This window comes from Equus caballus, chromosome 13 (genome assembly GCF_041296265.1).
Source record: "Equus caballus isolate H_3958 breed thoroughbred chromosome 13, TB-T2T, whole genome shotgun sequence".
NCBI lineage: Eukaryota > Metazoa > Chordata > Mammalia > Perissodactyla > Equidae > Equus > Equus caballus.
In genome coordinates this window covers 50,208,382-50,222,477 of record NC_091696.1, presented here as the reverse complement: position 1 = coordinate 50,222,477, position 14,096 = coordinate 50,208,382, and the positions used below count along the sequence as shown (strand labels likewise).

At 49.4% G+C, this 14,096-nt stretch overlaps 1 protein-coding gene across 2 annotated transcripts in view; it reads right to left on the bottom strand.

Moving 5' to 3' along the window:
• Window positions 1-7,861, bottom strand: part of ADCY9 (adenylate cyclase 9) — a 111,511-nt gene extending 103,650 nt beyond the window's left edge. Inside the window, exons 1-2 of one of the 2 annotated variants that reach the window (XR_011424838.1) lie at window positions 7,635-7,851; window positions 5,638-7,373 (exon numbers count right to left, since the gene is read on the bottom strand). Coding sequence is in view for 1 of the 2 variants with exons in the window: in XM_001502248.5 (XP_001502298.1) it covers window positions 5,638-7,330 (1,693 nt within the window). In the remaining variant the exon portion in view is untranslated. Of the gene's footprint in view, window positions 1-5,637; window positions 7,374-7,634 lie in introns of both variants that reach the window. The other variant, XM_001502248.5, reaches the window with a different exon arrangement.
• Between the last annotated feature and the right edge of the window lie 6,235 nt (window positions 7,862-14,096).

Genomic DNA, 14,096 nt, shown 5'->3' with positions numbered 1-14,096 from the left:
GTCCCCAGCTCCCACCCTCGGGTTCAGTTCCTGCCACCACCACCAGCATCCTCTGGGGGGCTGGATATTCCAGGCTATTCTAAGGGAAGGAGCCTATCCCCTTACCTCAGCAGAGCATGCTGGGCATTATCTTTACAGGTACAATGTTAACAAACACTGGGGAAACACAACAAAACCTGGTTTACAAGAGGAAACACATTTTACAAAATACAGTTTCACACGTTGGCTTGGCCAGTGCAGTTGACCAGGAACACGAACAAGACTGACGAATGTCATGGCCTTCTCCATCCTTCCCAAGACAACCCCTGCCCTGGGCCCATTCCTTGTCTGCGGAAGCCCCACCAGCCTGTAATATGCTCAGTTCCCTCACCTCGGTCCTGCATTAACGCCTTAGCCTGGCTGGTCTAGACCTCACACTGCGGTTCCCTTCCTGTTTCAAAAACTCTCACCTCTTTACAAAATTCCCTCCGAGGATGCTAGTTCCTGCTGGGAAAAAAAGGTATTTAGGTGTCTCATACGCAAAGTACAAATGACGCCAAGAACCACAGAGATGAGGAGCCACTCAGGCGGGCTCCTCTGGCGGTCAGCAGCTTCCTACCACCACCAGGCCAGCAGACCTGCAGAATCCTAATGATTAATAATCACACTCTTACAATATCAAGATCCCAACAGAAACACCAACACTGAAATCACCAACCAACAGAAAGAGGAGAAGTTAGGCACATGCGCGCACATGATAGAAAATTCACTGGGTTTTTTTTCAGGATTATTATTCCACAGCAAAGTACACGGTGACATTGACCGGCAGGTAGAAACACAATTATTACTTGAGCCAGGCTGCCTAGTAGAAGAGAATGCTGAAATTTCTTGACTTATTCTATTTGCTTCTTTTTAATTTTTGTCTTTCCCAGTAATTCTACCTGAAAAGATTACCCTCCTTCCGTCTTCATCCCACTGGCAACGCAGCAACCATAGCCTTAACTTTCTTTGCCAAAGGCTAGCTAATTCTACTCACAAGCTGGTCCTCAGAATTAACAGCTGTGTGCTCCTTGCTGGAAGCCGTATAATTTAGCCTGAAGGAGCCTGAATAAACTGTCATCAGGGACTGCCTGAGCATCAGCTCCACAGCTGTTTGGTCTCTGATCCCAGTTGTCAAGCCAAATTTTCTGCTTCATTTTGACTCTGCCACTTGCTACCTGAGATGTTCTGTTTCAATGTGCACATGAGAGCCCACTCAAGAACGCAGGTGAGCATGGAATCTCTCTTCAGCATGACTTAAGAGGGGGCACTGAGCTGTCAGCTACATGCTGGCACTACAGTGACCCGTGCTTAGGTGGCAACAAGCTATCCAAGCCATCAGGTAAACAAGGGGTGTACCTGAGCAAGCAAACTGCACCCCAAACTGGTACTTGGCCAGGGTTCCTGGCTATGAGCTGGCAGGGAACCAGGGAACCCAGACTTTTGGTCTGGGACAGCTGTTGGCAAAGGCTAACGCGTAGAGAGCCTCAGGCCACCGTGAGTTTGAGCAGTGGCCCTGGGGGGGGCGCCTGGGGAGGGGGAGTGCGACAGGAACTCTTCTAAGTGCAACCTATTAGCACAGTGAAGGTCTTGGTCACTGAAGTGGCCAGTAGGGCACCATCTGTTCTGATGCACATCAGTGGTTTCTCCCCTAGTTGCTCCATGAGCCTGAAAGCTCGGCTTGCAGGGAAAGTCTTGTTTTATTTCTGCAGCTGACAATGTAACAGCTACCAGATATTCATTCTACAAAGACATGATCATCGGTGTGGATTTGGCATGACTGAGCACCTTTGTTCTACCTTCCTAATATTTGAGAGAGGAGAATAAGATGTCTGTAGGTTTCTTCTGACAGTTTCACTTCCTGTCTTTGTGACTCTCTTACCTGTGACAGGAAAAACCAACAGTTCGAGACAATCCTCCTCACTTTTTTTTGCTTATGAACCCAGGCAAAACTGAGCAGCCAGTGGTTAGTCCCAGTGGTGTGGAAGGACCCTTATTCTCATCACTCAAATCACACCATTTCTCCCTATCTTTAATAACGATTGCCCCTCACTTATGGGATCATTTCCAAAATCCTAGTCCTATGCTGAAAGTTCTTTCAACTTTCTCTCTCAGTGACCAGCCACCCTATCTAACACGTCACATACACATACCCATAGTCCATATCTTCCATCCTGCTTTATGTTTTCTCCTTAGAACTGAACACAAAACAAACTCTGTATGTTACTTCTCTGTTTACCGTCAGACTGCCCTATTAGAAGGGAAGCACCACATGGCAGGAATTTTGTCTGTTTTGTTCACTGCTGTATCTCCACCCCCTAGAACCATGCCCAGCACAAAATAAATTATTTGTTGAACGAATGAATACACAAGCCAGGTTCCTGGCCTACTTCATATTCTGCACCTAGATCCTGTATTCTTCACTCACACCATAGAAACTTCAAAGGCCTCTCACCCATTCCTGACTCCAGACAGTCCCTAGGTCAATTCCAGAAACTTGAAATGCCGTCTCCTGTTCAAACAATCAAGTGCACGCACACATGCACACACATACACACACACACTGTCTGTTTAAATCTGGTTCAAAGTCCTATCAAGTTGATCTTACAACTGCTCATGTCTGTCCCTCATCTCCACATCTGTCCCCTCATCTCCATCACCACCCACTGTTACCTTGGTTCAGGCCACCATCACCCCTGCCTGGGATTTACTGAAACAGCCCCTAATCTCAGTCTCACACCCTTCCAACCCACATTCCCTAGAAGTGAAAGAGTAAGCTTTCTAAAACGCCAAACCAGATCGCCTAGGACTCCCGCTTAAAGCCTATCAGCGGCTCCCCATTACCTACAGGAACAAATCCAAACCCCTTCCACGTGACCCACAGCCTTCCTTGTCCCAGTGAACTACTTACAACTGCCCGACCCACCAAGACACACAACCTCAAGCCTTTCCCCAGGCTACTCCCACTGCTCCGAATCTTCTTCTATCTACCCGGAGAGCCACGACTGGATCTCAAGGTCCACCTCAAGTACAGGCACTCTCAAAAGCACTCCCCTCTCTCTACATACTCTCAGGTGTTTCTAACTTTGAGCTCGCCAAGGTCAAGAACAGTCACGACTCCACCGGTGCATCCAGCGTCAGGCGCATTGTAAGAGCACAACACAGATTTTCAAGGAGTGAGTGACTGTGCAGAAATAATGAAAGTCCTCCCTTCCGCAAAGCCTGTTCAGATAAATTACAGAGGAGTAGCTTCCTTTTATACTGCCAGGCTACTTCCAGAATCCCCAAGTTCATTTTTACAGAGTCCTCTACTAGGTATTTTTAACCCCATTATCAGCAAAGGGGCTGAGAGGTAAAACCTTATAGAAAGTATCTGTCACAAACCCAAAGGCAGGCTAAAAGAAATCTTGAATATAACCTTAATCCCATGGACACAAAGGGTCTTCTAGAAACTAAGCTATCATCTCAATTTAGCAGATTTGTACAATGTCAGGAGAATCAAACTGTGCAGTTTCAAAATGGGTCAGGAAGTTGTGGAGACATCCTCAATTACTGGAGTCCTGTCCACAAAGGTTTTCAAAACGGGCTGAATAAAGCAAAAATCATGGTCTCAGGGAAACAGTTAAAGGAGAGAATACCGTATAAAAAAATCACCAGTTTAGCTAAGCCTTCTGTCTTTCCCTACCTCCCATCCAGTACCAAAACTTCTCCTTCATAAACATACAGTGTACACAAATTTAAAGACAAAATTCATTTATCAAATTTACACCTTTGAGGTAAAAAAAATCAACAAACCCATTCTAGTATTTTTTGTCAGTGTTTTTGAGACCCTTGATCCATAAATTGAAAATAAAAATACCCATAAATTAACAAAAATGGGTAGGGCCAAAGAGTTAAAAGACTTGGCGACTTCCAGATATACTTAATGATTACATCTTTTTTTATTTTGGAATTCAAGAAACACACTGTTCACAGTACCACTTACAAAATTGCTATCATTGTCATACTTAATTTAACGTATACAGCACAGCTCCGTTCTCTGGAGTCCGTCCCACAATCCCTGAGGACAGAGCCAGCAACACTAGGGATCCTAAAGATGCCAAAATAGTGAGCAAGGTTCCCATCCACTGACACCCCACTCCACTGGCACCTTCAGACGGAGGGGGAGCCACCCTCCCACAGCAAAGATCATCTCTCAAGCGAACTGCAAAGCGCAGCTTCTGACCTCATCAGGGTGGCATTCCAAGCTCTCTGGTAGAGGGCATTATCAGGCAAAAAATATTTTTCTACTACATCCATAAATTCATCAACTGCTAACAAAATTAATGGAATAAAGAAAAATCAAGAGAAGGATAAAGCACCCTTGCCATATAACAAATAAGTAAAAGACACGGGGAACTCCAGTCACAGCAGAGAAAGAAAACAACTGAGCACACAAGGTTATGTCAAGGCTGAAACCTACTCAGGCCTCAAACTCAGGCACTTGCGGGCTCTGATTCATATAGTCTGCTTCTCTCATCTCTGATTTAAGCTGTGACTTCTCCTTCTGAGGATACCCTTTCCTGGGGCTTTTTACTGTGTAATTATGCAACCTGTGGGCACCACAGAACACAACACAACTTTACAAATTTAGGCTTTTAAAAATCAATGTTATTTTCTTATGCATTTCCAAAACTGATGTTCCCCTCAATCTGGAACACTTTAGAAAAACATAAGGATTGTTTAAAAGGGGGAGTGGGTAGTTATTTAGAATCCTTACTTTTGGTTCCATTTACTTAGCTATCACTTCCAAGACCTCAGAGATTTTTGTCCTACATAAGAAAAACAAAATAAAAGAAGAAGCCCAGTGAAAACATCAAGAATGGCAGTAAGGAGCTTAAGGGACCAGATACAAATCTGAGGGGCTGGGGGGACGGGGGTCTAAACACGGCCCTGGATGCATTTCTCACTTTCAAATCACCTGGTGGCTTGAGAAGTTCCACTAAACGCTGCGGTCTATAGGGTAAGACAAATAACATGATAAGAAAGCATCATTAAATAAATGAAAGGTGAAAGTGCAAACATTTTTTAAAAGAGACCTAAGCAAAGGCAGTATGCACTGAGGGGTATATAACTCCATCTAAATCTCAAGAGTCTGAGCGACTTCCTTATCTCAGCAAAGCGAGGCCTAGAGGGGAGAAAGGTTTTATTCTTCACATTTTCGGAAAAAGGCACAGAAAAAGGTTTTGGTGGGACCAAATGAAACACAAAGACAATTTCTTCAAGTGCTTCACAGATGTGACTGCTGAAGGGCTCGATCTCCTTCCACTCATCAGACCTGCCCCCAGAATTTCACAAACATTAACAGCCTGCTGGCAGGATATGCATTTTCAAAGTTCTCCTTCCTTCTAAAGGTCTCATCTAGGTCAGCGCTGTCATGGTGTGAACAGATCTGTGATATCTGACTCACTGGAGGAAAAGTCCCACTGGCCGTGAGATGCCCCACGGTGAGGCGTCCTGGGGCAACTGATCTGCCTCCAGATACTGACACTGGAGAGAGACTGTTTTTGTTTTTGTTTTGTTTTTTTCAACACACACAGGATTGGGGAGGGAGGTGACAGGGCAAAGAAACGCACATACCTTTCAACTGGTCGGCAACAACACTCTGGCCGAGGCGTTCAGTAACCTTCCCATCTTCCATTTCGTACCGATCATCTAGGTATTTTGCAGTGGCCTCAGAAATGTGAACCTTGCCAGCCACTCCCAGCTGCTCCATGAGATTGGCCAAGTTCACGTCATTGGACCACACATCAAATTTAAACCTCCTCATGCCCAAGATGCCGCACAACACGGTCCCCGTGTGAACCCCAACGCGCATGTTCACCATCTCCTTCTTCTCCTGGCAGAACTGCTCAATGGCTCTTATCATGCCCAAGCCCATCTCGATGCAGCAGTAGGCATGGTCGGCCCGGGGCTCGGGGCACCCTGCCACACAATAGTAGCAGTCCCCCAAGGTGCTGATTTTCTCACACTTGGTCTCTTCACATAACCGGTCGAAGCGACCGAAGAGATCATTGAGGAGACCCACCAGGGCGTGAGCAGACTTGTTGGCACTCATCTTGGTGAAGCCCACGATATCTGCAAATAAAATACTGACTTCTTCGATCTGCTGCATCTTAAACGGGCGGAATGCAATAGGGGCCTTCTGTATGGAAGACTTTTTCTTCCTGTTCTTGGGGCTGGAGGTGGCATGCCTTTTGACAGAATTCTCGCTCTCTTCATCCCCCTGTTTCATCAGGTCATCAGCTATGATTCTTGGCATCACAGAATGAATCATCCTCTCTTTCAGGGCTTTTTCCACTTCCAGATCCTTCCCGTGCATAATTGACTGTCCCACCTTGAGGAAGGTGCTTCTGGATCTCACCTGGGACATGATGAACAGGTGGATCCCGATGGCGTGAACGCAGACGTGGAGCAGGGCCCGGCTCAGCAGCTCCCAGTGCAGGGCCCCTGCCCCAGGCGAGGGGAAACAATCTTCATCTCGGAAATGATAGCCAAAGGTCTCAAAAAGAACAGAATACGCCACTCCCAAAAACAAGCTCAAGTACAAAGGTAAGTGCATGACGGTGTAGAGCAAAAAGAGCACTTCGATGCACATGGAAAAGCTCCCCACTTGAGATAAGCAAGTGTCTGTGGACTTGGCTGCCCGTGTATGATTGGAGCTGTCAACCCGTCCTGAGAGAGGCGTCAAAACCTGAAACTGGGCAGCCAGGGTCAGGGCGAACACCAGGAGGGTGAGAACCAGCGAGGTCCACACGTAATGCCGGGCATACAGCTTGGTGAAGGTAAAGAGAAAAAAGCCCACACACACCACGAGGAAGCACAGAGCAGGGGCGACCATGACAATCAGTTTGGATCTCATGTGGACCCCAAAATAGATGCTCCAGAGAAGGCAGGCGAAGCCGATGTAGAAGAGCGCATACCGGAAGCGGCGCTGCGTCTGCGGGAAGCAGCGCTCCATGCAAGCCTCCTCCAGGTTCACCGAGTCGAACTTGGGGTCCCACCACCGGCTGGAGGCCCTCTCGAACAGCTGGGGCAGCTTCTTCTGCCTGCGCAGGCGGCCTCCGACGCCCACTCTCCGGGGGACCCCCGCCGAGTCCCCGGAGCTGCTACAGCTGGAGGAGATGCTGTACTTGCAGTGTTTGGGGTGGCTGTTGGAGGACAGCTGCTTGGGGTTGATTTTGACCCTCACGCTGTTGCTGTCGCCGCTGGAGTCACAACTCACCTCGGTGCTGTGGTGCTGCAGCAGCTGCTGGTGGGGCGGAGAAGCCATGTTGCCGAGCGCTCGGAGCCTCCCCGGCCGGGGTCACTGGGACCTGTCAGCGAGACACCCAGCGTCAGTGGCGTTTATTCCCCCACGGGCACACACACCTGAAGGCCACAGATCCACCAGCTTCCTGAGCGGCGGCCCCAGCCTCGACTCGGAAAGGCACCATATGCTCACAGAACTGTGGAGCCTGGCTCATCAGTGCTCCGCCGTCCCACCTCCAGGCCGACCCAGCAGCTGGGGCGGACCGGGGACACCCCTGAGCCCACAGCGCCGCCCGCGCCCCGCGCGTCCCCCCGCGCACACTCGCCTGCTCCGCCGCCGCGGCTCCGAGGGAAGTGCAGCCCGCGCCCTCACGCAGCCCGCCGCTCTCGCACACACGGCTCTCCCGGCGGCGGCGGCGGCGGGCCCCTCATGCCGCGCGGAGCGGCGCCTCCACTGCGTCAAGGCCGGCGGCCGGACCCCTCGGTCCCCGCCCCGCGGGAGGCGGCCCCGCGGGAGGCGGCGGCGGGCGGCGAGGGGCCGGCAGCGAGGCCCCGGCGCCGCGCGCGAGTTGGCGGAGCCCGCGGCGCGCGGCCCGTCTAGCGGGGCCTGCTCCCGGCCGCGCCGCCCGCTCCCGCCTCGGGGGCCGACCGAGCGGGCTGGGATGCCCAGGGCCCCCGAGCCGCCGGCGCCGAGCGCAGAGCGCGGCGGGCGCGGGCCCCTCAGCCGGCGGCCCCTGCGCGGCGCTGCCGCAGAGCCTGCTCGCGCGACGCCGACCCGGGACGCCCGCCCGCCCACGCCCGGGGCGGCCTCCCGAGCTAACGATGCCGCCGCGGCCGCGGCCGCCGCCGTGCCGCCCGCTGCCGCTGCCTCATGTCGGAAGAGCGGCCACAGCCGTCGCCGCTGCCGCCGCCACCATCTCCGGCCCCCTCCCCCTCCCGCTGTCACTGACAGACTCGCGCCCGCGCCGCCCCTCGCCCCGCCGCAGCGCGCACGCGCGGCTCGAGCACGCCGCCGCTACCGGCCCCTGGCACGCGCACGATGCGCGCGCCGGGGTGGCGGGGCTGCGGGGTCGACCCGGGCGCGCGCGGCGGCTCCGCCTTCCGCCCTCCGCCCTGCGCCTCAGGCCGCGCCCCGCCCAGGCTGCCCGCTGCGGGCGTTGCGGGGACTGCAGGGCTGCGGGGCTGCGAGACCACCTCTCCTCGAGGCTCGGCCCCCAGACCTGCTCAGGGAAATCTAAGGGCGCCTGGTAGTTAACGAGCAGCTGGGGTGCGACGTTTAGGAAATGAAAATGTTTGCCCTCCCCCTCAGCACACCTTTTTTAATAAATGGAAGTTTGCAACTGTTGTATTTGCCTAAAGGGAGGCGCCCCTTTCTATATAAGCAGTGAGCACGTGTCTCGGGGGCATTAGCCCCTTCCTGAGTGTGCTCCCCGGGCGACCACCGCAAAGCGAGCCCCAGCCTCTAGTGCCCCCGCTGAGCCAGCCTCCAGGGGGCCTTCGTTGGCCCTAGAAAGCTGGTGCCCCTGAAAACCAGCTCCTTCAGCCCTGGAGAGTTTCCCTTCCCATGCTTGGGTCATCTCCCCCTCCTAATGAACAACTGTTTTTCTCTTTCCACACATGAAATTTTCAAAGGAGTCGGCTACGCATCCGGCACTCCTGCAGTGGTCTCCGTAAGTATTTCCTTCAACGCGTTCAGTCCTATACTCCCCAGTGCACCAATCCTGGCCCTTCTCCCCACATGTCCCAATACGTTCTGCCAATCACAGAGGTCTCCTCCCTCCTTCCCTCACCTTCCAGGCCCAGCCCTGCAACCACCCAGGTTTCACTGTTGAATTAGAAAATAAAGTAAAATGTAGTCTGTCCACATAATGGAATATTATTCAGCCATAAAAAGGAATGAGGTACTGATTCATGCTGCAACCCGGATGAACCTTGAAACCATGATGCTAAGCGAAAAAAGCCAGCTGGGAAAGACCACATATTGTATGATTCCTTTCCCACGAAATGTCCAGAATAGGAAATCCATGGAGACTGAAAGCAGATTAGAGACTGCCAGGGCCTGGGAGGGGTGGGAATGGGGAGTGACTGTTAATGTGTAAGGGATTTCTTTTAGGGGTGATGGAAACATTCTGGAATTAGATGGGGGTGGTGGTTGCACAACACTGTGAATATGCTAAATGCCACTAAATTATACACTTTAAAATAGTTTACATGGTAAATTTTATGTTATGTATATTTTACCATGATAAAGGCGGGAAAAAAGTAACACAACATCATTGCTCCGGTGTTTCTCCCAAAAGTGCATATCCTAATCTAATCATGAGAAAACATCAAATGAACCTAAATAGAGAAATACTTCTTCCAAGTAATTGACCAGTACTCATCGAAAGTGTCAAGGTCATGAAAGACAAAGAAAGACTGAGGACCCGTCACAAACTGGAGAAAACCAAGGGATCCAACAACTAAATGGAACACGGGATCCTGATGTGGAATCTGGAACAGAGAAGGACATCAGAAAAACTAGAGTAAGGTCTGCAGTTTAGTTAACGGTCTTGGATTGTGCCGGTGTTAATTTCCTGGTTTTGATCATTGTACTGTGATTACATACGATGTTAACACTAGGGGAAACGTGGGTGTAAAGTATAGGGGAACTCTAGTATTTTGCAACTTTAAGTCTAAAATCGTTCCAAAACAAAAGTCAAAAAAGTTAAAAATAAACCTTTACTGAGCATCAACTACATGCCAGCCACTCTCACATATTCCATTTTTACAGATGAAGAAATTGAGGTTCAGAAGAGAAGAATGCATTGCACAAGCCAGCAAATGAGATAATGATAGCAAACTTACTTTGACTGAGCATGTCCTAAGCGCCAGAAACCACTGGACGCTTTCACTTGTGACCTATTTGGTCCTTACCACAACCCTCTGAGGTAGATATTATTGTCCCTGTTTTAGAGATGTGAAACTGCGGATTGAAGAGTGCCTTGCTCAAAGTCACACAAAGGGCTGGGACAGTGTTCAGATTCAGAACCAGATTGACTTCTGCAGCCAGGTCACTTTGAACAGCCCTGGCATCACCCTCTGCAAGTCTCACGGTGGCCTTTCACGTACCCCACAGTCTCCTATGTGGACCCACCCAGCTGGACCGGAAGCCCTTGGAGACAGCTCACAGTTTACATTTCCCACATTTAATGCAACCCTGCACTCTCCGCTTCCTGGTTTCCTTCAACAATCTGAAAGATCGCCTGTCTGTGCTTTTCCTCCCCTCCCCAGATCATTTCCGTCCACCCACCATTTGTGGTGACTTTGGCATTTGTAAGTTAATTAGTCATGTCGGATTTTTAGACGTAGGTAATGATCATACCCACCTCCCTCCTTCTCTCTTGTATGTCTTCTGGAAGCAGTTGGGTGGCACTCCCTGCTGTTGAAATCTGCAAACTCCCAGAGCCTCCTCAATCCCCAGGTTAGGGCGTGCGTCATTCCGTGAACCCTGGGGATTGGGGATGATGTGCATGACGCTGTGCATCAGGCCCTGGGTGTACAATGATACCCCATCTCTGTCTTTAAGGGGCTTATAGTAGCTGGGGAAGATGCCATGGGAAGAGGATGGGTTAGGAAAATGGAATCAGTTAGGCTTGGTGATGAATTTCACACTAGGGAGAGTTCTACAAAGGAGGTGAACTATGTTCTCATAATACCAAGACCTGGAGGGGAGTCGCTGGAGGATCCTGGGTCCCTTCTCTTCAACCCCCAAAAAGCATAAAGGTGCCCGATACCCAGCAGATACGGGACAGATGCAACAGCTTCCTCCAACCATCTGACCCAGGTGGCTGCCAAAGTGCAGGGTTTTCTCTCTAGCTGTGACATGTGCAGAACTTCCACGCAGACACAGGGTGAATCTGAATGTGTCCATAAACTCTACAAAAAGCTTTGGGAAGCCTTGCCGAGCTCATCTTCTTTCTCACTCTCCCTCACACACATGTTCACCCAGTTGCTGAGGACCTTGGCTCCAAGCTCTCAGAAACCATAGGAGGTAACAACCATGACTGGCTTTGAGATAAGTAGCATATTGATGGAGCTTTGGTCTTTCTCATCACACCAGTCCCTGAGCTCTCAGCAGTGCCCAGATTGTTTTGGGTTGTCAGATGGGCAACCATCTTGGAGAACCACCCAGTGGAAGGTGGGATTCCCTGCTCTTAGCCGATCGTGTCCCCCAAACTGCAATTACAAGCTTTGAATCCATTTTTCTTCCAACTGATGAGGGTAAGTTTGTAGGAATCTAGCCACATTTATTTTTCACCATTGACTTCCTCCATCCTGGTGGCTGGTCACAGGTCTCGGGCAGCTGCCTTCACATTGGCAGAAAATCAGGTATCCAGGCAAAGTGAAGGAAGGCTGATTAGAGAAGATCATCGGAATCCCTCGCAGGCTCCTCTGTAATCCAAGAGTCTTCAATCTGGCCACATGTAGATTCTAAATCCTGCTGTGCCTCATTGAATGAATGCATCGGGAATTAAAGGAGATAAGATGTGTGTGAAATGGTTGCGCTCTCAATTGTTTTTAATAAGCAGAATAAGTAATATTTTATATAATGCTTATGAGTTTATGACTTTTTCTGCCTATATTTGTAGTAGAGGATCTGGCTGGAACCTAAAGGTAAAAGGAATTTATTATCTCATATGATAAGAAGCATGGCAGTTTCAGAGCTGATTAAATCAGAGGTTTGATGACATTTTCAAGGACCCAGGTACTTGGTCTGAAACCTGCTTTCTTTCTGGAAGTTCTCCCTGTAGCTCTGAAACTTCACTAGCCTGGATCTTGGTGTGGGTCTCTGTTCTTCCAGTGTGTTGGGCATTTGCTGGTCCCTCTCAATCTGGAGACTCTTATTCGTCGTTTCTGGAAATTTTCATCAATTGTTTCTTTGATGATTTCCCTCCTCTGTTTTGCTGTTCTCTTTCTGAAATGCCTATTATTTGGATGCTGGACCTCCTGGACAGTTCCTCTCTTTTTTTTTTTTTTTTTTTTTGCCTCTATTTTCCATCTCTATGACTTTCTTTTTTCTCTCTGACTTTTTTGCTCAACATTCTAGGAGATTTCCTCAACTTTACCTTTTAATCTTTTATTGAGATTTTTCTTTCTATCCTTTTTTCCTTTTCTCTTCAAAACCTTTATGCAATAATAATAATTCTACTGTCCTGTTTTAATGTCCAAGGATTTTACTATCTTCTGAATTTTTTTACCTCATCCTTCTCTGATTTCACCAATGTAATGACTTCTCATCTCTCCAAAGATACTGAAGACAGATTTTTTTTTTTAAAGATTTTATTTTTTCCTTTTTCTCCCCAAAGCCCCCTGTACATAGTTGTGTATTCTTCGTTGTGGGTTCTTCTAGTTGTGGCATGTGGGACGCTGCCTCAGCGTGGTCTGACGAGCAGTGCCATGTCCGCGCCCAGGATTCGAACCAACGAAACACTGGGCCGCCTGCAGCGGAGCGCACGAACTTAACCACTCGGCCACGGGGCCAGCCCCTGAAGACAGATTTTTTTAATGTCCTTTTGCATAGTCTCCATTTTCTTCTGTTGTTTTGCCCTTTTTCAAGTTAGAGGCTTTTCTTACATGTCTGATCTGCCTTAGCTGCCCTTTCACGCTTCCGAGGAGTCAGTAAAAAGCTGGTCAGAAACTCAGAGCAGGTGGTGGGACTTGTCAACCGCAGCTTCCCTTCACACGGTGCTTCTCAGCCCAGCCACACACCCCAATCACTTGGGACGCTTTGGGACCCTAATGACCTGACTGCATCCTCAGAAATTCTGACATAAGGAGGGGTGCAGAAGGGCATTTCAAACCTCCCTGGGTGACTCTTATGATCACTGGTTGCTTTAGAATGTTCTGGCCGGTCATTTTGTAGGAGATCCCCTCCCAGGTCAGTGTTTCCAGGTGTTTTTCCTTGGGTTAGTCAGGTTTCCAGAGACGCCTCTTCCAGCCTGGCCACCACTCATCTGAGGAGAGAAGGCGGCTGGAAATCTCACCATTCAGGATCTACACGTTCACTTAGCAAACCATTCTGAGGGACAGTTTCCAACCTGTGGGAGGACTGCTGACTTTTACCCTGGGGCCCCCCTAGGACGGCCACTTGCATGATGAATCTGCAAATCCTTAGATGCATCCCTCACATCCACCATGGCAGACCCCATATACTTGTTGTGATGATGTGTGTATATTTAGGCACACGATGGTATCAAATTATCATTAACATCACTCAAAAAGAAAGTTTGTGAGCCAAATATGACCGCAATGCCAATAAATAATCATTTTTTTCAAACATAGAGAAATTCCAGGGGAGAATATCCAGAGCAACAGAAGCACACGATATCTGAGAAACTCTAAGATGTCGAGGCCAGGCCGCACACAGCCAGCAGTTTTTTCTGGATCTCTCTGCTGTTCTCACTTATTCATCATGTTCCAACGCTCCATGACAAGGCCCTTACCCAAGCCATGATAAAAACCCACCATTCCAGTAACGCAGTGTGACCGTTTGAGTGAGACAAGCTTCCTCATGTACAGTGAGCAGCAGAGCCCTATCTAAGACTCTTAGATATTTCCAAAGAGTGCTCTCGGCTAACCGCCAACTCTTGTTACACACTTACGGGGCCTTTGGTTCCAAGAGTCTTATTGCTCTTGGCAGCCATAAACTAACAGTTTTTAGGGATAGTGTTATAATTTGGGGGCAACATCCACACGCTCTCTTAGACACAACCATGAGACAGCTAGTCTGAAAGGAAGAGCCAATG